General features: G+C 35.5%; 1 protein-coding gene across 11 annotated transcripts in view; it reads left to right on the top strand.

Moving 5' to 3' along the window:
* The window catches only part of lrrc7 (leucine rich repeat containing 7), a 216830-nt gene that overhangs the window by 151971 nt on the left and 39107 nt on the right, over window positions 1–25752 (top strand). For 4 of the 11 annotated variants that reach the window (XM_031900216.1, XM_031900215.1, XM_031900218.1 and 1 more), the window contains 10 exons: window positions 2116–2231; window positions 4888–4957; window positions 5601–5700; window positions 7502–7629; window positions 16135–16335; window positions 17252–17374; window positions 18379–18493; window positions 19710–19875; window positions 20436–22089; window positions 24055–24189. In XM_031900216.1, coding sequence (XP_031756076.1) covers window positions 2116–2231; window positions 4888–4957; window positions 5601–5700; window positions 7502–7629; window positions 16135–16335; window positions 17252–17374; window positions 18379–18493; window positions 19710–19875; window positions 20436–22089; window positions 24055–24189 — 2808 coding nt within the window. The remainder of the gene's footprint in view (window positions 1–2115; window positions 2232–4887; window positions 4958–5600; window positions 5701–7501; window positions 7630–16134; window positions 16336–17251; window positions 17375–18378; window positions 18494–19709; window positions 19876–20435; window positions 22090–24054; window positions 24190–25752) is intronic. The other 7 variants (XM_031900221.1, XM_031900212.1, XM_031900220.1 and 4 more) reach the window with 4 other exon arrangements.

The raw sequence follows: 25752 nt of genomic DNA, 5'->3' as shown, positions 1-25752 counted from the left end.
GGGCCTTACCCTTAACCCCTGCATTTTTGTGCATGAAGCCAAATGTAAATAATAAAATAAATATTTGCTTTCTATTTGATGTTTAAGTAAAATTCAGTGTTCAGGCAGGTAGGATGTCTGTTTCCTAAATGTCCTCAATAAATATGTATGTAGGATGCATGCACACAGAATACAAGAAGCTGCTGAGCAGAGCAGAAGAGTATGCAGGCAAAATTGTATTTATGAAGGTAGCCACAGTTCTCTACACTCTGCAACAGAGTGCAGAGCCCTCTCCTACAGCAGTTTTACTTCAAAGAAAGGCAGTGTGTAAAGTATAGCTCCCAACTGTCCCTATTTTTGCAGGGCAGTCCCTCTTTTGACAGCTCAGCCCAGTCCCGGATACTTACTGAAAAGTCCCTTATTTCCCTTTGATCTCCTGAACTTGTAGCTTTTGGCATAGAGACGAGAAAGCTACAATTGTAACTAATAAGTTAAACAGATCTCTTGGAGGAACTGAGACTTGCAGGTTAAAGGGCAAGTTCACCTTCATTAACAAAACTGTAATAACACATAAAACAAGAAATGTGTTCAAACTTTAAATAACCTGCCAAATTTAATCAATTGGGAGTGGTATTTAGGGGGTGTGGTCGCAAAAATAGGCATGGTCAAAAAAAATTCGCCGTGCTGCATGCGCCATTTCTTTTTGTCCCTCTTTCCATTTTCAAAATGTTGGGAGGTATAGTAAAGTACAAAAAAGGGTGCATTGTGCTTGTTTTTTGCACTTTGCACACTAGCGTTTACCTATTTGTAGTACACAGAGCTCACTCTGAACTGATCACTTATCACTGCTGAACTCAGTCCTGGACATGTTTCATACTGTACTGCAGCTGTGGGCAACCAAAGTGTTGGTAGTACTGCTGCTTATATGTCTATAATATATGTCTATAATATATTCATATGAAATTATGAATGCAGGGACATGATAAAAATAGAGAGTGCAATAGCACTTAGACAAAAGTTATTTTGGGAGATTTGTTTTATTTCACAAGCCATTGCTGAATGAATTAGTTAATAAACATTTAAAGAAAATACAGAAAATATTTAAATTTAAACTCATTTAGACACACCTCCAGTCATGTTAATAACACTTCCCTATCACTACCCATCTTCCCCTCTTGGTTTTGGATTTTGGTAGCCAGTACCAAAAATGCTTGGAAAAAGGGCATGAAGTTTGTTTGCATATTTATGACTTGATAAATGAATTGACTACTTCTGGAACCATTGTTTACATTAAAATACTTTCACACCAATATTGCCCATAAAATAAACAATGTTATTGAAATAAAACACTTCTGAACAAGACACTGCGTCTTTGACAAACAGTTTTTAAAGCCAAGATTGTTATTTATCAATTACTAGTGATGAGAGAATCTTTCCCATTTTGTTAAACTGGTGAAACATTTGCGAAAATGCATTGAAGCCATTAGACTACAATTTTTTCTTACATGAGACAATTTTTTCTTATTCGTGCAACTTTTTTCTCACTCCAAATACATTTAAGTCACTTTATGTTTAATTGTGGAATTTTTCCGCAAATACATGCCTGCTGAAAAAATTCACTCATTACTATCAATTACTTTTACATTTCTTTTTAAGTAATATGCCCTAGTTGCAAATTTCTCTGTTTTAAAATGTTATTTCAAAATTCAAAATCCATGCTCTGTTTTCTCATTTTCTATGGCAGAATATTTTTATCACTATACAGTGATCATATATTGTTTATACACTGCAGTATGAAAATCTGAAATATTTTTTACAATAATCCACCATTTCCCAACCCTACTTATACAATTAGAAACACAATAATTCTTTATTTGGTAGCTTAGAGGGACTTAACAATATATTTCTGAATCATGTTCTAAAGTTATATTAAAAGTAAGGTTTTTACATAGGTACCCAACTGGTTGAGCTATTGATCTGAAATGAGCACTAAGAATTGTACCTGAGGGCTATTTTGTATATCTGTTTTAAACCATGGATGTCCTAGTAGTTAGAACATTATACTTAATGGTCCCTGTGGAATCTGCAGAAGGATACATAAGGATTCAAAATTCTCTTTTTTTTTTCTTCCATCAGATTGGGAACTGCAAGAATGTCACCGTAATGTCACTTCGGACTAATAAGCTGGAGTTCCTTCCTGAAGAGATTGGACAGATGCAAAAATTGAGAGTGTTAAACTTGAGCGATAACAGGTATAAAAGATTATTGGACTTCAATATAGTGATATGCAATTGACAGTTTACAATGCCTTATAATGTGTCTGTGAGGTGCAACAAACATTTTACTTATGTTTCAGGCTTAAGTGTTTAAACAGCATCGAAAGACCTTGGTGAATGCTTGTATACTAATGCCTTCTCTGATAAACCATGAGAATCATATAAATAAAATTATAAAATATTGTGGGGAGTGTTAAGTATCATATTTGAATTATACTTTCATTAAAAAGTCAAGTTACAAGGAAATGTAAGGGGTCATCCAATACCAGGTACAAAGTTGCATTTACTGGTAAATATTTTAATGGTAGCTGAAAAATTTATAGACCTAATTCAAATGTTGCTCTTGTAAGGAATAATGGGACAGATTCAGTTTAATGAGGAAGACCCTCTTCATTCCATTCAAGGTTTCCTCATTTACTTTAATTGAGTTTTCACTGGTTGAACCATGATATATGTTTTTCTTATGAAGCAACCATAAAACTATTCATTCATGCATTCAAAATCTTCTAGTTTAATAAATCACAAATAATGGGCAAGATTCAGTCTGATGAAAAAAACGTATCTTATGGTTTATCTAATGAAAACTCAATAAGAAGTCTAGGGGGCTGATTTACTAATCCACAAACGTCCGAATGCGTCATGATCGGTATTTTGCAATTTTTTCCTCGCCGTCACAACTTTTTCGTAAAGTGTCGCGACTTTTTCGTAGCCATTATGACTTGCGCGAATTTTCTCGACTTTTTCGTAGCCGTCACAGTAATGGCTATGAAAAAGTTGCGACAATTCGCGCAAGTTGTAATGGCTACGAAAAAGTTGCGACAATTCACGAAAAAGTTGCGACGGCAACAAAAAAAATGCAAAAAATATGAAAAGGTCGCAAAATGTTTGTTTCCAATCTGATTTTTTCCCATTCGGAATTCGGATTCATGGATTAGTAAATCAGCCCCCAGGTATTGATTATGAGATATGTTTTTCTCATTATATACTATTTTAGTATTTTGTAAATATCTATAATTTTATTATTCTGTTGCACTTCCTTCCCTGTCCCCCAACTATTATGCTCATATTTTTGTCATGGAGAGAAATGCAAATCCTTGTGAGGGAAATTCCGGTACCCCTACAAGGATGGATTGCTTTGTAGTTGTATTAATGGAACTGTTTGCCCCTTTTATTATAAATAATGAATAATACTGCTGTAGGGAAGAAGAATTCCATTCCATGACATTTTGCATCAGGTACTTTTTTTCAGCATCACATACTAATTTCAATGGAAGAAGACATGAATAGATGAGCAATGAAAATAATGATAGCAATACTAATAGCCTGATTATCTGTTCTCTGGTTGCTGGGGCCACCAAAACTAACAATCTGGTGACATTTTAAAATTTAGAGAGAGACAGAATAACCAAGGTAAATAATTCAACTCCCAGCCTTCTCTCCCTGCACCCACAGAAAAGCAGAAAAGTTTGTTTTTTTTACATATCCATTGTGGGAAAGGTTAACCTAAAGCTGCACCTTGTATCTGTATTGCAGCAAGTTGATGTAGCTCACTGGTGGTTAACCTCTTTTGTGCACCCTATCTAATCATGCTGACACCTTGTTTCAACCTTCACTGCTTTTTCAGCTTTTCTTCCTGTATAAAGGAAAAGGATGGCGTGGGTTGGAAGCATCTGCAGTTTCTGCATTAGCTGTTCAGTTCATTACCATGGAAACTGATGCAGAAACTGAGCACCTTTCCACCCAGCATCACAATTTAGTCTCCCATCCCCCTAAATACAATACAACTTTCCCTTGAGAAATTAGCTGTACCATTACACTGAAAGGAAAACTATAACTTTAGGAATAAGTGATGCTTATTTTGCTTAAGAGAAAGAGTTGCTTAAGCAGAAGGTTGCCATATAGCATTCTGTGTAGCATGTGAAATGCATAGTGGAGCACAAAGAATGAGTTACTCATTCTGGTGCTTAAAGAATGCCCAAAAAGATCATTTTGTTTTATTTTTTTTAAAAAAGACACTGAATGCACAAAAATTATTAATGTTTTTGTGTGTGAATATACATAAGCACTGTCTGTCTCTGCCCGCCCACTGACATCATTGTGCTTTCACCTTGATGCCAGCGCCAATACAAGCAAAGGAAATGCCAGCGGTGAAACAGTTGCATGCTGGCAACGTGACATTCCACATTTGCTGTGCAATTTCTAAATATAAAGGTCTCTCCAACACCAATACCTTAGTGACACTACTATGCTAGTCCCTTAGCACATATTAGTCATTCTAGTAATCAGTTCCTGAATGCTGCCTGCCTTAACCTGTTTCTAAACTTTGAATGTGTTTAACACCTTTGTTACCATGGTACTTTGTTTTGTCTGTTCCCAGTCCTAGCTTTGCCTGTTCTGCCTGTTTCCCAGTGTCTTCTTCCCCTTACTCCATGGCCCTGAAGTCCTTAAGGTCCTGACATATATATTGTTTATACAGTACAAAGATAGTGCCGTAAGCTCACCAACCATGGAATTGGTTGAGTCTATTTAATTTCTATAACCGCAGTAATGTATTCTGTATGAAATGCAACTTTATTGCAGACCTATAATTTTCTGAATTATGTTGGTAAGATATTATGGTATTGCTTTTCAGGCTGAAGAATTTGCCATTCAGTTTCACTAAACTTAAAGAACTTGCTGCTCTGTGGCTTTCTGACAATCAGGTAACAGCATACACATTTACACAACCACTTTATAGGCAATTATATGCCACCACATTAACAAATTTTCATATTTGAATAAAAGTCAAATTTTGTCTGTAATAATAAGACAGTACCTTCAAGTTGATGTTAACTAAGCCAGTATAAATCCTTGTTGATGGCCAGGGCCTTAGCTAGGGGGTAGGTAAATCAAAGGGCACAATGGTAAGGTGGCACTAGGCACATACCTCTTCTGCCTGAATACCCCTAGTTCTTAACAAACTAAGGAATCTTAAAAGTGGTAACTGAGGACAAAGCTGCCACTTGCCCTTAAGCTTTTTCTTTTTATTTCCCTGCATATACAGTGAAACCTCAATTTTACATACCCTGATTTTCCCATTATCCCAAGATTTCCCATCATTTTACACTGTTTTTTGTGGTTCGACCAATATATAATGCGTAATGCATTTCTGAAAAAAAGTAAAATTGGGGTTTCAACTATACACCAAACATTATAAACTTTGTTAGTAAGTAAAAGGCTTGCACTATATCACAAGAGCTTGCAACACATCTTTTAGGTCTTTAGCAACTTTTTTGCTAATAAATCACTTAAACAAAAGATATACTACACTGCAACTTCACTTCTTTTTTCTTTTTTTTTTTACAGTCCAAAGCACTCATTCCTCTTCAAACTGAAGCTCACCCGGATACAAAACAAAGGGTATTAACAAATTATATGTTCCCGCAGCAACCGCGTGGTGATGAAGGTAAATAAGATGAATGGCGTATATCTGTTGCTTATTGCATCTATAGACTTCTTTTCCATGTCAGCCCACATGAATTTAAGCTCCCACATGTGACCTCTTTGGTATTACCAGTCTTTTGTGTGTTAATTACTCATACGAATGTGATGTCGTCTGATCTTCAGCCCCAAAAACAGACTAATACAATATTATACAACCAGTTGCACTTCTTATCACTCTAGCCTGAGAAAAGTATGTGGACTCTTGTATTTCTAGACAAGTTTTCTAAAGCTAGGTTAAAAATATTTAAACAATGTGTTTAGTGTTGGCAAAAATAATTATAATAATAACTGGTGTGTAAGCATATTTTGTTTGTGTTGTGCAGAGAATACAAAAGTGTGCCCAAACTTTTTCTTACAACTGTATGCATGTGGATTGTTGTTGATGATTTTCAGTTTGGTATACCACTATTTCCCAACAACATATTTATTATTAAGACCATTGGGAGAGACTTAGATTCTTACTGAATGTATGCATAATGATGGTAAGTAATGTGGATTTGTCATGTCTCTGGATAGCAACCAGGAAAAGAACAAGCTGCACCTGACATTGTTATTTTTTATAAGTTGGTTTGCACCCTCTAAGAGTTTTTTTTATCAGATATGAATGGTCTACTTGAAAATTAAATGGCCCTGAGATTTCCCTTTTGTCTTATCAGAGAAGCAAAAGAAATTGCAAATATTATACTTTAAAAGGTACAATCACCGGAGTGCTCCTCTTGTTTCTTCTGTCTTCACGCCGTTTGTGCATGCTCAGTAGAGTGAAAATCTGAACTTAAACAAGGAAGTCGGCATTTTAACCCTACTGCGTATGCACCAGCCCCTGGATTCGGAAGAACAAATAACAAAATATCTAAGCGGCATAATTATGTAAAGATTCAGAAAAAAATAGTAATATAAATTTTAAAAAGCCTTTGTTTTGTCAGCTCATTCTAAGCTAATTCTAAGCTAAGTCTAAAAAACTTAAAATACTTAAGATAAAATTTACATTTTGCCTCAAGAAGTAATACAGGATCTCTAAGGTTTTTTTTTCTTTCACACATTTTTATTCTTTACACAAATCATATGTAAAGCTATATAGGGTCACACTGGGCTGACATCTGTCAGTGTTCTGGTCTTGGAGCAAGCAACTTCTTATAGCAATTTGTCCCAAATTAAGCTCATTTTGCCGTAAACCCCTTTAGCCAATGATCACATCACCATGAGCGTATATAAGTAATCAGTAGCTGACTGGATTACATGACTACCCTAAGAGATTCATATTGTTTACTAGGTAAATAACATAATTTAAGGGAATGTTATGTTTGATACCTCTTTCTTAACACTAACACCAAAAAATGAAAGTGTATCAAAGTAATTAATATATTATGTACTATTTCCAGTGCATGGCACAAAGCTGTTGTGTAGCCATGGGGGTAGCTATTCAAAATGAGGAGGCACAGGTTACATAGCAAATAACAGATAAGCTGCATAGATTCCCATTGTATGTTACCGAGCTTATCTGTTATCTGCTTAGTAACCTGCGACTTTTCTGCTTTTTTTCCAGCTTGAATAGCTAACCCTGTGGCTACACAGCACTTTGTTTATCTATTCTAAACTATAGTAGCATGTCTGAAGCAAACACACAACTTTTACCAGTGCAGGGCAACAGCACATTACATTTTAATTTCTTATAAACTATTTAATTTTTTGACGTTACTGTTCCTTTAACATCTTTATCTTTAATCTGTTGTGATAATGTAGTGATGTTGTGACATTTTATAAAGTAGATTTCCAGTCAGACAGTGACAGCTTTAACCCCACACTTTGGGAGGAACAGCGGCAGCAACGAATGACAGTCGCATTTGATTTTGAAGAAAAGAAAGAAGAAGAAGAAGCCCCAGGAAAACTCAAAGTAAGCCTAATGTTTCTGTAAATGTTTGCATGTAATTAATGCTTCAATGCACTGTAATATGTTTGGAACAGCTGTATAGCATTTCTTAATTATTGTTTTCTTTGTTCTTATGGCAGTCTTCAGAAAGTTCTGCAATAACACCTTTTTGGCATAATGGAGCTGAATTTTTCCTTTTTTTACTCTGCATATATTTGCATGGTTATGATTTTAAAATGTGCTCACATTTAATGTTAAAAATTAAGCTGTATATTATAGATAAATATAATATCCAAGAGACATTTTGCCATACGAACAGTAAAAATGACACATATGCTCTTCTAAAAATAATTTGACAAACGCTGTAATTCTTAAAGATAAATTGTTAGTTATATAGGGGAAAGTCTGCAATTCATAGCAATCACTAAGATTTTAGTTCTCTTTGCTCTAGCTCCAAATAATTAAAGCAAACAAAGCACTGTTTATCCCAGGTGAGTAAACCATAGTAGCCAGAAGCATGTATGGAGAAATTTTATCAGGCACTGAAATATATCAGGAGGAAAACACCAGAAAAATTGTTGTTGGCAGGCACTCCGATAACCCCAAAAATGAAGTGTCAAAAAGCAGCCATATTAAGAGTAAAAACTGTAGTTTATTTAATCCATATAAAACAACAAGGAAAGCCTTACGCGTTTCGTACCAATAGGGTCCTTAATCGTAGGCTACATTTCATTTACAACAGACACAGTATTTAAAGGCAAAATGGCCAATAGGGGTGAACCTGATTGGCCAATCACAACCATCTCCCAATTACATGTAATTAGACAACTGGTAGTGAGTACTTTTTTTAATTACTCACTACCATTATGGCAGGGTTCAGAACAAAAATAACTTGAGTTTGTGAAAAATCTAAAACAGAATGATTATAATCTATAAGTTGTGTAATTTAGTATTTCTTTGTAAATTCTGGTGGCTATCTGTAAGATATGTAAGCTCAATGAAGGATTCTTCTCCCACTATATATAAAAAAAATCTTAGATTTGAAGACCATGTATTTATTGTGTAACTTTGATAGGATCTTCATGTAGATGGTAAATGTATAATTGCATTATACTTTTTTTTTAGGGAATGAGAATGGCATTGGACCTGAGTGCTTGAATTTGCAGATGAATGGGTGAGGGAGAGTTAGCTGAGAGAGAAAAGGGTAGTTGGTAAGGGAAAACAAAAAGGACCAGAAGGGCACAGCAGTGGTTCTCAAATTAAAAATGAATGAAGACCATTATTCACATATGGGAGGGGGGGTTGTGTTTTTTAACAAAATAAGTCTTACACCAATAACTTATCAGGGAGACAACATACAAGTGGGCCAGGGAGCTTGATAAAAACAAAATAAAATTTGCAAAGAGAAAGATATAATGGCTTGGATAGACAGGATGTAACCTAGAGCAAGTAAATATTGGGGAGAACCAGGGCCGGAACTAGGGGTAGGCAGAAGAGACAGCTGCCTAGGGCGCAATGATTAGGGGGCACCAGGCAGGAACATCTCCTGCCTACCCCTAGTCTGCGATCCATTTGCGTTGATTTGCATCGCACGTCGCTTCCCCCCCATCCCCGCGCTCAAACTGCGCATGCGTGCCAAAACACAGGGGGAGGGGGGGTGTGATGCAGGTGCAGGGGTGAGGTGGCCAACTGGGTTGCCTAGGGTGCCCGGTCGGCTCGGCCCATCCCTGGGGAAAACACTGGCCAAAAGACCTGCAGGAAACAAATATAATGTCCTGACAATAACTAAGATACTATAGGATCTGTGTAATTATTGGTAGAAACTCTTTACCACCCTTTGTACTGCAACGGCATTGCTTTTTACTGCTGGGGGACTGCTAGCACATCATTTGTACTTTTATATTGCAATGAGCTTTACATGTGTACAGTTAGGACATTATAGTGTCTCTGTAATGGTAAAAGACTGTGGGCACTCGATTTTGACACCATTGGGTCTGTTTTTTACTGCTAGGTCATTATGGTCATTTTATTTGTGCTTTTACACGTAAAGAAATTCACCGGCACCACAGGTCATGGTGCAAGCAGAATTTACCTTGCATGATTATGATTCCAAATGTTAATCCTTCTTGCACCATGACCTGTTGTGCCAGTGATTTTCTTTAAATGTCTTGTGTTTTAAGGGGGGTGCCACCCCTCCACATGGTGCACCAGGATTTATTGTTTTGAGAGGCCAAGGTGTGCTGGTGATTATTTATACATTAACTTTTCATTTGTGCTACTGTCAATTTGCTTGAATTAATGGTGGACTGGATCCTACTATCGGTCTGTGTCCTTACTTTCTACCCCATTCCAACTTTTCAGCCAGTAAGTCAGTAAATGCGGGACTATTATAGTATATGTACACAGGGAACCTCTGCTAACTTACATCTTTTCTCCAGACAACAAAGATCCCTTGTTTTAATCAGTCGGAAGAGCAGTTTAAAATTGACTTTGTGTTTTATTATGGTTTCTTTTCTTTACTGGTCTTGCTTTAAATTTTTTCTAGCCATATAATTGTATGGCCATACTTTATTCTCCTGACACACAGAACTATAAAGTCAGGTAAAGTTAATGCAGGAGGAGAACCCTTAGCAAGGAGGATGAATGTGATTATGGCACACTGATATTTGGTCGGTCGCATGAAAGATCGTTCCCACCCTCAGTCGCCTCGCTGAGTCGCCACACATGCACCGAATATTGTATGAAAAGAGGTTTCATACGATATCATCAGTTTTAGGCCTAACTTTGGCACAGCATCAGGGCACAACTCATTAGTAGTTTTACATAAGCATTGTGCTGTCTCAGAATATGTTTTGTTAACCACATTTTAAAAGTACTTTATAAACCATCTCGAAGCATAAATAGAATAATTCACATTTTAAATGGTTTTTCTTTGTAGGAAATGGCTGCTAACATCAAGCTGTGCATGCTCTTTTAAAGGATATGGCTGGCAGTTTTGCTGCTTTGTGAAACACTGTAATGACAAATAATGAAATGTTTCCCTGTACCCACACAGCACAGGATGTGGTTTCATTATTGTAGGAAAAGAATGTCATGACCATGTGGGAGAGATTGTGTTTAAAAAAATAAAATATGACTTCCTATCAGTCATCTAAAGTATTTATGTAAAACATATGATATTATTATTGCACATAATTATCTCTCTTCATAGAAGCAAGAAACTAATATACTGAAATACAACTGATATAACATGATTTAAATAAGTACATGTAAGTGTTATAATACATAGTAAAGTATAGGAATGGTGCAGGATGGGAACAGAATGAGAACCTGGTTAATAATAACAATAAAGGATGAGGGAATATTCTGAAATTTTCTGAAATATGGAACATGGGTTTAGGGTAAGAATTCTATGCAGTGCTGGCAAAGTGAGAACACAGAAGAGGAGCGAAAAACAAAAGACTTGGTTGCAAAAGGTGGATATTATGGTATGATCTATCTAACTACATGATCCAAATTAAACAGTGAACTGTACTGCAACTGGATTACTCATCTATAAAATATTCAGAAGGCTGCAATAAATTCTTGTCTTTAGCAATTTATCCCTATAAATTCTATAAATGTATAAATGGCTCATAGCTTGTAGAGAAAATATGTAAAGAGTATTTGAATGTAAAACATAAAGGGCAGAATGAAGAGTAATGCCAAGTCAGAATACTTTTTAGCATTTGATTTATGAAAGAGAAAGGATATACATTTAGATGTGCACAATAAGGTGAAGGAAGATGAATAAATATTATTTGGAAAGGGATCTTGTATTTGTAATAATAGAAGACAATCAAGAGGAGTCGATGAGAAGAAGCTGTAATACTCTGATAGCACTGGCCAATGTAATATCAATGCCATGACCCACTCTTATAGCTCACTTTGATTTTTGTCTGTAATAGAGACTGCTTGACTGATCGAAGCTGCTCTAGCAAAAAGCCAACATAGAGGGCTGTAGTGAGCTGTCTAATTGGTGAGCAATGAATTAACCTATGTTCTGCCATCCTGACAACAATCATGGAGTGGGAGGAGAGAAAACTATTTTAAAGTTTGTGTTTAAAAATAAAAATTAGGGAGAAAGTTATGCAAACTTACATTTATCTGAGGATTTACCTTCCTTTAAAATAAATAATTGATGAAAAGCAACAGAAATAAACATGCAGTGTAGACAGACAATTTTTAACAAAATAAAATATGTTCAGAGATATTGTATGTGCAGGGATAAAATGTGCAGTATCAGCTGTGTCAATAAGCAGAAGGATTAAGGTCAATAGAAATTGTAACAAGTGTAGTTTCTGTTGAATCACTGCTTGGGCACCAAGACCAATGTGTTAAAGTAGGTTATTGTCATAAAGGAATTGTTTTTGTCAGAAAGAAATTGAATGGAATTGATTGGAGGTCAAGTAAGTAAAGAATGGTTGCTACATGCTCTTATGGAATTTCAAGATGGGAAAGCAATCTGAAGGAGAGAGTGCTGGGTTGAAAACACATGAGGGTTGACGATTTTATAAAATATTCAGGACATGACAAATAAGCTGAAAATATCTGTGGCGATCATACTTTTAATACTGCAGCCTTTGCCAGTTATAGTATTAGGCTTCCTAATATCAAACAAATTATTATTTTGCTTTTAATTGATTGTTTATACAAACACACTCCCATTTTATCTGGTAATGCGTGTTATTTTTGTTATAATAACCTACTACAGCATTTATATATACTTTGTTTTAGAACAAAGTAAAGAAATTGATGCTTTGAAAACAAGGATTCAGCACTTTCCATACTTGTAGCGGTGTAAAATTATTTTAGGCATAATTTTATCTGTAATATAAAGTTGGTGGTGCACATGGCACCTTGGCACAAAGTTCCTGGAAAAACTTTTACTTGGTATGAATGGAAATCACCATACTTTAAATATTGCACACTGGTACGATAACCTAAAATGTGGAAGAAGGCACACAAATGACTAAATGCCCCATATGCAATCACTCTTGGGTGTAAGTATTTATATATACAGGTATGGGATCAGTTATGCTGAAACTCATTATCCCCAAAGGCCATCTACCATAGATCTCAGATTCAATTATAAGCAAATAATTCTACTTTTTCAAAATTATTCCTTTTTTATCTGTAATAATAAAACAGTACCTTGTACTTGATCCCAATAATATATAATTATTCCTTATTTCGGAATGTCTTGTTGGGTTTACTTAATGTTTCAATAATTACGGAAAGGTCCCTTATACAAAAAAACCAGTTCCCGAGCATTCAGAATAACAGGTCCCATAGCTGTATATGCCTCTTTTATCATGGTAATGGATTATTTCATTGATTCTGATGAATGGTATCAATTAATGTGTGCCACTTTGAAAATATGTTGTTTATTTTACACTAACTTTCATTTGAATGCTGTACTTTGGCATTAAACATTTCAAACTTTGGTAAATACGGCCTCTATAGAAATCAAATGTAAAAGAAAAGTAACAGTGACAGAGCTCAGCAACAAGAAATGAAAAACATGGGTAAAAAAAGGCTGAGCAGAAGACATTGTAATGGATTTGCTAACTCTACAACAATTCATGCAGAAAGTTACTTCCAAAGTTCAGTGGTTATGGTTGTTTTGTAAATTACAGTACAAGAGTAAATATTTGTAGGAAGAACTTTGTGCTGATTTTTCTTGCAAAATATAATGATTCAAGTTAATTACTACGTATAGTGCAGGGTGCTCATATATCATCAACTCAAAGTGTCAGTTCTTTAAAGTATTCCTACAAATAACAGAGCAATTAAGCCTTGAATATTTATATATGAGTCTTTATATTAGCCAGCAGACTTTATTATTCTACCCATGCTTGATAATGGTAATTATTTAGGAATAGTTGTTATTTAAGATGCTAGTTGCATATGCTTAGGTGATTTTGTATATATTTGCATTACTTTGACTTTGTGAAATGTCAGCCTGCATTAATAAAAGTAAATAAATCTTGCTTTCACCATCTTATAGACATTAATATACTATAATATAATATGGGTGTTTAGCATATGCCACAGCTGAATGTATTCATCTTTTTTCATTCTTGAGATGTAGATTACAAATAAAGAGGGAAGAGCGCTGCTCAATTTGTAATATATATTAATACACATGCACGTTAACACCACAGTCCTACAGTTTGAAATATATGTAACTGAGAGTAAAATTCTGTTTAAAATTGTTAACTTGAAAAACCCCTCATAAAAACCAGCACTGATTATTTTTTACCATCTGAACTTGTCCAGTTGGCTTCAATGGCACTACTGTATGTCTGAGGTGATGTAATATGTAATATAATGGTGTAATTGTAGGTGTTACTCTGGCATTAGAGAAATGACAAGCCATCTGGCTCTTTGTAATTATTTCCATGGTTACAATGCATGATGTTACATTACAGCAAAGCATTATTAATATGCCATTTACACCACTGATACCATTTATTACATTTTTTTATCCATTAAATATTTTACACAGCTTTGGCAAAAAAGCTTTCTAAACTGTTAAAAGTCATTGTAGAGGCAAAAAATATAAATATATAGGTAGCGCTGCATTATACATCTGATTGTGACAAGAAATGCCGTTCACTAATCTTTGGCTATTATATGTATTGTGTCCTCCAGACTTGCAGGTCATGAATGACAAGGCTTCTGGAAATGAATCCAGTATCTTAAAAATTCTGTTGTAGAGTATTTAAAGGGTACCAATAATTTTAAGAAGTATGTGCCAATAGTTTTAAGCAGAACATGCTGCAGCAATATACAGCATCTTTGTTTTTTTGTTTCATTTTAGGGAAGGAACATTTTTAAATGTTGAATCAAACACAAAGGTTTAATAAATAAAAATGTGAATTTTTTGAGAATATGTCTACAGCAGTGATCCCCAACCAGAGGCTTGTGAGCAACATGTTGCTCACCAACCCCTTGGATGTTACTCTCAGTGCCCCCAAACCAGGTACTTATTTTTGAATTCCTGACTTGGTGGCAAGTTTTGGTTGAATACAAACTACCAAAAAAAGTCTCCTGTAAGCTCTAAGTGTGCATAGAGGCTACCTAATAGCCAATCTTAGCCCTTATTTGGAACCTTCATGAACTTTTATGATGCTTGTGTTGCTCTTTTTGCATTTGACTGTGGCTCGCAAGACCCCTGGTCTACAGCATATGTAACTACTCCTTGATAGATAAGAAATGTGACATGCTGACTGCCTGTACACGCAATTTTGTGGGAATTAGCTATGGTAGGCAGTTATGCAGAAGATCAGGAGCATAAGAGGCAGGGACACCACGTGACATCACGTTTTTTCCTCAAAATCATATTTTGGGGTAAACTCCTCCCAACATAAACCTAACAGTCAGTTCATAATCAGTTCATCAAACATGGTTATGAATTGTCCCTGCTTCAGGGCTCTCACCTTCCAGGGTAACTTTCACACTGGAACCTTTTTCCCGGGGCTTCTCACTATCCCAAATGACTTTCACACATCCACGGTGACTCTCACACTCGTGAACACTCTGAACTATTTACTCAGCCCTGCTGTCTCTCCCCTCCTGGGATACCAACTCACCAGCTTCTGGTACACTTAGGCTTCTCACAAGGCCTCAATGTTCCAGCACTCAAACACGTGGTCACAACTCCCTCTGCTCCTTGCAGTGGCAGGTGGCACCCCCAGCTCCTCTGGGAGTTACTCACACAGTCAGGCAACCTTCCTGCTCTTTGCCCTGCTCTGAGAGTGAACCCCCAACCTTAATCAACTATCACATCCAATGCTGTGTAATCCCACAGCTCTTTTATGTGCTGCTCACCTGCAGCCTAATCAGGCATCTACTTACAACTGGACAAATCAAAATGCTAAACAGTGTTCTTACTGCTTGTATCTCTCACAGAAAACATGTTAAAAAAATTGCATACTTGCACCCTGGACTATCAGTCAAACAATAATGCACAGGCAGTGTTTAGATTTAGTTTGAAAAAAGTAAGAGGTGGTACAGTGATATAGTGATTGGTACAGTAAATATTACTGTTTGTGAGCCTAGTAGGGAGAATTAGGGACCCTTCCATTTTTATTTGAGAATGCTCATTCTGTTATCCATCCCTTGGTGAATAATCTTTTTACTTTAAAAATTCTAGTTGTTATAGAAATGTAAAATTTGCTTTTGAAGTACTCAGCAATATTTTAAGCAGACTTAAGCATGCAAAGGAGGTGGGAATGTGGGCTTAAAGATAGAAAAAAATATGTATAATACTTTTTCATTTATCTATATTATAGTCTGTTCACTGTGTAAATAATTTGTTGGAAGATGGAAGATGAATATTCGAAATTGTTATTGAACAATAGAAATATTTTCCAATATCTTTAAATATCCTCTTCCTAATTTTTTTTTCAGACAGAATGTATGAAGTCTGCATTATACTTAATCTGTATCCCTATATTTAGAGTTTTTCTTGTTTTAATTTAGGTGGAAATTAATCTAAAACGCTACCCAACACCATATCCTGAAGATTTAAAAAATATGGTCAAATCGGTGCAAAACTTGGTAGTCAAAGGAAGCCTTGGATCATCATTGGAAAATTCCATACCAACACCAAGTGCTGAACAAAATCTCAAGGAAAAATATGAGCATAAGTGGCCAGTATCAACAAAGGAAATGAAGTCTGAGGTGATTTCACATTTTATACACAAGTACACAACAAACCACTAAATTATTCAACTATCCAGTAAACAATATACTCATATTTGTCATTTACTCATGTCAGAAGTTGGGAATAAGGCTATATTGCACTCAACCTCCATAAAGACATCCCTGCTGTGGACGCTTTGACTAACCTCCATTATACAGACAGACCAGACAATCAATATGTAGTATGTTCAGGGATTGTATGCATGACACTGATTAGCTGAAGGGGTATTAGACAGACTACAGGTTTTATCCACCAATGGATACTGATGGCTTCTTTTAATATACAGTATAAACATATCAAGCCTGTATTGTCCCTGACATGGAGGTTAGTTCAAGTATACTTTTTTGACATAAAAATAAAAAGGTAACATGTCAGATTCTTATACCATCACCTCTGAACTCTTCAAACACCCTAGTCTGAAGATCTGTGTTTTATAAGGGATAGTGTGGCTCATGCTCTAAAACGTATGGATATTAGCAGTCAACTTGTCCTATATCTTTGTAGTTTTACTTAGTCACTCCTGTGTGATTTTTAATACTCGCATATGTAGCAGCAGGAAGGGGAACTGGAGTAAAGGAACAAGGCTGGGGACATGGAACCAGGCAAGGACCCAGGGCAAGGAATCACAAACTGCAGAAGGGCAAGATCACAGAAACAGCTTAATGACCAAGCACTGAGCAATGACCAGGGGTGGCTTATAGAGGGTCCAAATTGATTAATGAACTGCACCTGGGGATAACAAGGTGGGAGTAGGAAAAGGAGTAGATGCCAGGGAATACAACAGGCGCATTAAGAAAACCAAACAGGGCCAAACAAAATTTCCTGTTGTACTTTACATCTGGTTTGTTTAAAAGGAAGGTGGGTCTAAACTCAAATGTTGTTTTGGAATTTTAGGTGTCAAATCGGGAACATAAGGAGTTCCAAAAAAGCCAAATATCAGACTCAGGCAATATTCGTAGCTTTTCTGTGGATGTACCTAAAAGGAAGGAAAAGGAGGAACATTCAGAGAGACCAGAGGTATATATTTTAACAATGACTTGCCACAACTATTTTATAAAACATTGTAATTGTTTTAATTGATTGTGATTTCATTACATTAAAATATTTATTGTTAAGTACGTATTATGACATAATTGTAATGAATATATTCTTTAAATAGTTTTTTTTGGATTATTTATAGGTGTTAATAATAAATATAATCTGTGTTGTTGATTAGTCCACATAATTGTGCACTCAAGTACTGCATGTTTTTTTTTTTTGTTTTCTTAAATATATGAAATAGTTTTTCTTATATTTGGCAACATTTTTAGTGCATTAAATTGTTGCCAAAAATATTAAAATATTAGATATCAGTGCTGTTACAGTACATCTACATCTTCTAACTACTACTAACTACTAAATGCTACAAGTCATGTGATACATTTTGAGTTAGGTGCTATTTTGAATCATAGTTACAGCAGGTGGGCTAGCTTATTTCTGCAACATGACTTTTTTAACAATTACATTGTTTAAAATGTAACAGTTTGATTACTAAAATCTTTAGGTTGAGACATGAATAGTGCTAGACTGTCACTTCTTCTGCCATGTTAAAATGCAGGTTAATAAAATAGACTATGCAGTGTGGCAAGCTTATTGCATGCTACCACTGCCTGATTATAATGGGTAATTTCAGCATAGCTTTTATACTTCTGATTTTAGTTCTCTTAGGGTACCTTTCTTATTTTGTCATATTGAATTATTCCACATTAAAATACTTGGCAGTGACATCCTGTGTAATGTATTAATAGCACATGCTGGAAATAAATGTATTCATGTCTATGGTGTTTATATTAGTACCAAAGTACAGAGTGTTAAAATCATTCCTGTATTTAACTCCTGCAAGCAAATATCCAGTAGGCCATTCAATAAGAGTGACTAATTTAAGTGACTATAACAGTCAGTACTGTTATTTTATGCCAGGATATGCTAGCTGTTGGGTAATGTTAGCTACCGAAAGTGCTATTAATATAAATGTAATCCAGCAGGAAGCTTTTGTGCATCGTCCAAATGAGATGAGAATAGCAGAGCTTCGTCCTTCCTTAATTGAAACTCCATTATACCCACCCAAACTGGTATTGTTGGGAAAAGATAAAAAAGGTAATCTCAAAAAGTTTTTTATGTCTGCATGTAAATTTCTAACTCTGTAATTCTTGTTTCCAAACATGTAGAATATAATAAGTGAAATAAAATAAAATAAAATGTGACACCATTGTAATTATTGTCATCAGTCTGTAAATTATCCATCATTTTTTAATCCAAGCAATGCATTTTACTGAAAATTATTATTGTAATGTATTATTGTGCAATTGCAACAGAAAAAATTTAATTGTATAAATTAGAGAACTTAGATCTGTGATTCATTTGAATTCCAGAAGAACATTTATTTTTTTGAATATATGTTTAGCATATTTTTTATACATGAATTGTTTTTTGTTTTCTAAGCACTGCTGCTTAATCATCTTTTGACCCTATTTATTTTACAGAAAGTTTGTATAATCCCTATTGTGCAAACGTTTAGATTTAAAAATATATTTAGATAGAGCTGTAGAAACTGTAGAACAACAGTCTCCAAAATATGGTGCCATCCAAAGAAGCCAGTGTTGCTTTTGGGGCATCAGGGGTGCCATACAAAATCTCCTGGAGGGCCACAACTAATCCAAAATGTATTCTGTTTTAAAACATTATGGGCTGTACATATATTTATTGTAACATTAAAATATGTTTTATTTAAGATCACTTGAATGAGCATCAAAAGAAATGTAAAATATTTGTCAGTATCAGAATGTAAGTTAACTTGTAAATCCTAATGAAATGCTATTACTTAATATGTTTTGATAGCTTTGCAATATAACAAGATGTTGAACAATTCAATAATTTTTTTACCTTAAACAATCTTCTTTGAAACCCAGATAAAATGGTTTTCACCAGAGAACAGAAAACAGAACAGAAAAATTTATGATAATATGTGGAATGTAAATTATTTTAGATTTAGATTTCACCAATTCTCATACATTTTGCCTGTTAGCTGTTTTGACAGTTTTTGGGGAAAATGTCAACATGCAATACTATAAAAGCACTATACTACATAGAACTATTAATATAGAGACAAGATAAAAAGACAGAAATAATAGGTTTATAAACTGGTTGCCTATCTTAAAATTCAGGGCACAAAGTAATACAAATGCATTCAGCAGGACAAACAGGAAGAGAAAATGTATTAGGCCACTTTTATTTAAGTCAATTGGGAGTTTTCTTATATGTTTATAGAATAAAATTAACCAAAAATTCAAAGTTATTATTTTACCTTTCACAGAGTCTACAGATGAGTCTGAGGCTGATAAACATCATCATAACAGCGTTTCTTCAGGCACCTACTCAGACTATTCTCCTTCTCAAGCATCTTCGGGATCATCTAATGCTCGGGTCAAAGTGCAGATTTCAGCTAAGGAAGCAGTAAATAGTTCTTTGTGGGGTAACAGGTCAGTTTTCTTTCAGAAACAAATCACAGAATTCCAGAAGCAACTATTTATTACAAATGCTGTATTAACTAATATTCAAAACATCAGCCTGTTTTAATGTTGATAATATTATTCTATGTAAAAAAAAAAGAACTGCTTTATAAATATATTAACTATGAATACACAGAAATCACAATTTTTGATCTGAATACCAGGTCATCCATAAAGTGACAAGTTCTAGAGCAACATCACAAGTGGTGCAACATCATGACCCCTTATTTGTCATTTACTTAGTCTACATATCTCTCCCAGCCCATCTTTTATGGATACAATGCTGCTGAATGCAGGCAGCACTGTACTTATCCAGAAAGCATAGGTCATTTGATTTGGCAGATTCTTAATTTTATAAACTACACCCCCTAAAAAAATCTTGCTTTCTACTAAATCATGAACTCCATGGATTCCAAATGTTAAAATTTGGTAACTGCATGCCTCTGTAATTAATACAATGAATACAACTTGTCATACTACTATTAAAACCCTTCCTTAAGAGCTCTACTTATCTACATTTTTTCTTTTAGACTTACCCAGTCATTCCCACAGCCACTTGAAACAAAGCCATTACTGAGTCAGCGAGAGTCAGCACCGGTTGGGAATTTACAACAGCGAAATGATAGACAAGCTCTCAATGACTCCTTTACTGAGAACTGGAATGATAGCCCACACTATGATAACACTGGTTTTGTTGCAGAAGAAAATGTAGTAGAGAATCCAAGCAGTAACCCAATGCTAAATGCAAAATCAAGAAGCACATCTGCTCATGGACGCAGGCCATTAATTAGACAAGACAGAATAGTGGGTATTCCTTTGGAACTGGAACAGCCTGCACAAAGAAATTCCCAAGAATCAGATGTGGCCAATCCTTGGCAGAACTGGACTAGAACTCCAAGTCCTTTTGAAGACAGGACTGCCTTTCCTTCTAAACTAGAAAGCACTCCTGTCAGTAGTCCATTGCCAGAAAGGAAGGAACATAAACAGCAGTCTCTTGAAACCCCAAGCACATATTCATCAGGGGCAACCTGGGAGTTTCATGATTCAAGTACCAGTAGGAGTATGGGGAATGTATTTTCACATAACCATTGTCGTCCAGAGTCTGCCAAAAACTCTGTATCAGTGAGCAAAAGTACTGAGAGGCTGTCACCATTAATGAAAGATTTAAAGACTGGCCGGTTTAAAAAGTCACAGAGCATAGATGAAATAGATATAGGTGCAATGAAAGTGTATAACATACCACTGCAACATTATGACCCAAGAAATGTCATGCAAGGAAGTCATGAAAGACAAGACTTAGGGATGGTGCAGGAGCAGAGTATGTCACGCAGTCAGTCAGTACCAATGCTTGATGATGAACTGCTTGGTTACGGAAGCAGCAGGGGGCATCAGCAAAAACATGTAACTAAAAAAGTGTATCAGTTTGACCAAAGTTTTAACCCTCAAGGAGCAGTAGAGGTGAAGCCAGAAAAAAGAGTACCTGCACCTTTTTCATACAATCAAGAATATGCTGCACAGACAAAAACAATTGCAAAGGATTTGATCAGCCCAAGGGGCTACAGAGGTTATCCCCCTATGGAGCAGATCTTTTCTTTTTCTCAGCCATCTGTCAATGAAGATTCAGTTCCACCCCAATTTACAAGTCAAGGGTCAAGGCCAGGGTTTTTGAAAAGAGCAGATTCATTAGCAAGTGCCACTGAAATGGCAATGTATAGGAGAGTCAGTGAGCCGCATGAACCTCCACAGACTGATAGATATGGCAGGCCTCCTTTTCTTGGGGCTATGGACCGCCAAAGTAGCATGTCAGTAGCTGAGTCACAGTTTCTGAAAAGGAATGGAAGGTATGAAGATGATCATAGCTTATACCCAGAAATGAAATCTCAAAGTGGTAGTTATCAAGTTAAAACCCTTACACAAAGAAGGCCATTATCTGCAAGAAGCTACAGTACAGAGACCTATGGAACCACTCAAACAAGACCTGTTTCTGCAAGGCCCACAATGGCAGCTCTGCTTGAAAAGATTCCATCTGATTATAATCTGGTTAACTATGGTGAAAAATCATTTGAAAACAGTGATATAAAGTCAAGGCAAAATGCTGGAAAATTAGAAGAAAGCTGCAATAAGATGCCTGCAGACTGGAGACAACAACTCCTTAGACATATAGAAGCTAGAAGGTTAGACAGGGTATGTTAAACATCTTTTGGTATAACTATTATTAGAGGTATATTAACCAAAATTAATTTTATACCATGTACAATAATAAGATATAGAAAATATGCAAGTAACACGACATTAGACAGATGAAGCAGCTAGCGAGGAATAGACTTTTGTCATATTCTGAAGTTTCCAGGCTGGGTTCTTTAGTTGTAGTCTTTAAATGAACTGCTTTATGTTCAGATTTAGTAGATTCTTCTGTTGTGTTACAATCACAATGGGAGCCTATACAATGCATTGATGTTATTGAGCAGTGGAAACACAATCACTTTATATAAATACATGTGGTCCTAACTGCGGTGATGTCTACAAGTATTTCATTTAAAACCTTTTTGGAACACAATAGGGCTGTGGTACCTTATAAAATAGCAAGTTGTGTTTGCAAGCCTCCAAAACAGCTAGGTTTGCTTTATCTATTGTTGTTTCTATGACTGGAGTAGAACTAGTAGCAGCTATTTATTTACTACCCAAAGGCCCCTGGCTGGATATTCTTTAAAGAACTATATCTATTTTTCTTATGTGCATTAGACAAATGTCAGCTGTAATTGTTTGCTGCTGCTCCACTTATGCAATGATGCATGCAAAATACAAACATTCACAAATGCCATACCTCTGGAGATTTAGCAATATCTTTACAGATATGCTGTGAGGCTAAACTAATGTTCAGACCACAGTTTGCCTTACCAAAAGCTATTACGTACCTGCAGCATTTTAACATGTGGATTTTTTGTCATGTGACCTGTCAAAGAATACGTATACCATATATTGGGTTCAGCATTAGAGACAATAAAAATCATTTGAATACTCAAAAGTGTCCGTAATCAGGAAAACTGAACTATTCTGGACAGTTTTCATAAGATTAAAATGATTAAAAGGATCCTGCGAGAATGACAGCTTTGTTATTAATAATAATTCAAGGTACATTGGAAATGCTTATGCAACATAAATACATTGGATATGTTTGCAGCCACTCATTTTAAAATATTAGCCTTAGATAAAGATTCATGACAATTTCAGTTCAGTGCATTTTGTTTCACTCTAGGGTCAGTAATAACAAGGAAGTTTGGCTGGAGGAAGGTCTGTAAGCTCAGTGTTATTGTAACCTACATTGTTTTTACAATTTTAGTACTTCAATGGTGATGGTGGACTTTTCAAAGTATACATAGTATGTTGTTATATAGTTCAAGGTGCAAAGTTTGGTGACAATCTCACAACTTATCAGAAGCTATAACTTACTGATCATCTGTTTAAAAGTATATATTATATATATATAATATAACATAACATACTATTGGTTGCTATGAGTTAACTGCCCCTGTGCAAACTTTTTGCCTTTTATTATATGTTGGGCTTAACTGCTGGCAAACAGAAAATGAATGAAGAGTATTTTGCCAATCCACTATATTAAAAATAAATAGTAGATAGGGAAAGAACAATAATACTGAAATAACTATTTCATATAGACCTATGAGATTTGTTTAACATAAAATACTGTATCTTATCACTAAATTCATTTTCATGGAATTTTACTTGTGACGGATTACTATATGCATTTTACCAAAGTAAGAAAGACAACTTGAGCTTCTAGCATCCTGTGTTGAAAAGTTGCATCGCTCTGTCATTTCCAGTCTGGCAATAACAGGCTATTAAAATATAAATCAAACCAAATACTAAAAGGTACATCATGAATTTTTAGGCCATTAAACAGAATGGATCTCTTTATGTAAGTTCTGTAAGTGTTTAAGTCTTTTGTAATACATATTTCTGTATAATGAGCATTGTATGCTTATGTGAGGCCCAGAGTGTGCTTCAACATTACCAAACTATGTGGATTAAGCCTTGTTTGTGTCGTTTTTTGTTTCTTTTCCTTTATTTTTTCATGTAAGCTTAGCATGTGTGTTCATACCTTGTCACCCCATTATTTCCTTCATTCAGAATGCTGCTTATAAGCACAACACTATTAATCTTGGCATGCTGCACTCAGGAAGTTTCCCAGCAATGCATGCTGGCAAAAGCATGACTTTAACCATGCAGCCTAGACCTTACTATCAAGACATACCTCTCCAGAATGTAAGTATGTGGCTAGATCTGTGGGATGAAGCAAACAAATGTGCCTTTGTTCTAGAAATATGTGTAGTTTTTAACTATGCAAAGCTTATGACAACCATTTTAAACTGTCACTATTTGGAAAACCAAGAATTTTTACATATATACAGATATAAATATGACAATATATATGACAGACATATTTGATATTTCCTTATTATATAGCTGGAATTGTACCTTCAAATCCACTGACAGCTCAGTTTTGCTAGGAGCACTTCCTAAGATCACACTAATATTGGCAATGGCATTAACACTTTGGCTTCTTATACATGGGCATTTTAATGTGTCTGCCATAGGATCTGGATTGTGCTCCACAGCACGGCCAAACAATTGATCTCTCTTTTCCTGCTATAGGTCTGTACCTACATAAACTTACATCAATGCAGACAACTCTATGGGGGACATTTACGAAGGCACGAACTCTTCAAATGTGTCCGAATGCATTTTTTTCGTAATGATCGGTATTTTTGCAACTATTTCGTCGCTGTCGCGACTTTTTCGTATATTTTTCATGACTTTTTCGTCGCCGTCGCGAAAAAATCGTATTGTTGTGCTGAGTACGAAAGTTTCGGATTCATTCAAGCTTCAGTATCATGACTTTCCTTGGGCCAGGTTGGATCTGCAGAGTGCCAATTATTCCTCTGTGAGGCTTCCAAAATCATGCAAAGTCGGAAAGGGTTTTCCGCTGTTTACGATCGTCCAATACGATAAAGTCGCGACGGCGGCAAGATAGTCGCGGAAAATATGATAAAGTCGCGACGGCAACGAAAAAGTCGCAAAATTTTTGTTTCCAATCCGAATTTTTGCTATTTGGGATTCGAATTCGTGCTTTGGTAAATCTGCCCCTAAGTGTATGTAGCCTTGAGTGATAATGACCATTATGTTTTGGATTAGCACTGAACTGCTTTAAGGAAGTCATAATGGCAGATTTATTAAAGGCAGAATAGTTTTAACTGATAAAATGTAGTGTGTTTTCCTACAGGTCAATTTTCTTTAAGTTTTATGAAAACTTTTCATGACTTTTCACACAAACCAAAAGCTTTTCACCAATTTCCCTACAGGGCTATATTCAGACTAACTTTGCCCAGGTGAAAACCATTATATCCTCTGGTCCAAAGTCTGGCAAGTCCACTGCAAATTCTGATGACCAAGGTGACAAGTCTTGAACAGTTTTTCAAATTTCAATAAAGCTTCCTTTAATGGAGACCTATGGGAAATTCACCAACTTATATAGAAACATTCACAGTGAATGTTTTTCTTTTCAATGGTGATAAAAAGTGAAAGGTGGATACTTTTTCTTGTCCTTTGATAAATCTGTCCCATAATATGTTTTATGCAGTCATAACTCAATGTGTAATTCATGATTATAGCATTTGTGTCTGTTATATGACCACTGCAGAAAATTTTAGGGAAACCAATTTCCAAAACTATAAACATAAAGTAATAGAGTAATAACTGAGAGGTGTTTTTTATATTTGGTTTAAGATTATATGACTCCTTTACTAAACAGTGACAAGACGCAAAGTA

This window comes from Xenopus tropicalis, chromosome 4, assembly GCF_000004195.4.
Source record: "Xenopus tropicalis strain Nigerian chromosome 4, UCB_Xtro_10.0, whole genome shotgun sequence".
NCBI lineage: Eukaryota > Metazoa > Chordata > Amphibia > Anura > Pipidae > Xenopus > Xenopus tropicalis.
The sequence above is the reverse complement of the archived record's forward strand: the minus strand, read 5'-3'. Positions and strand labels throughout refer to the sequence as shown.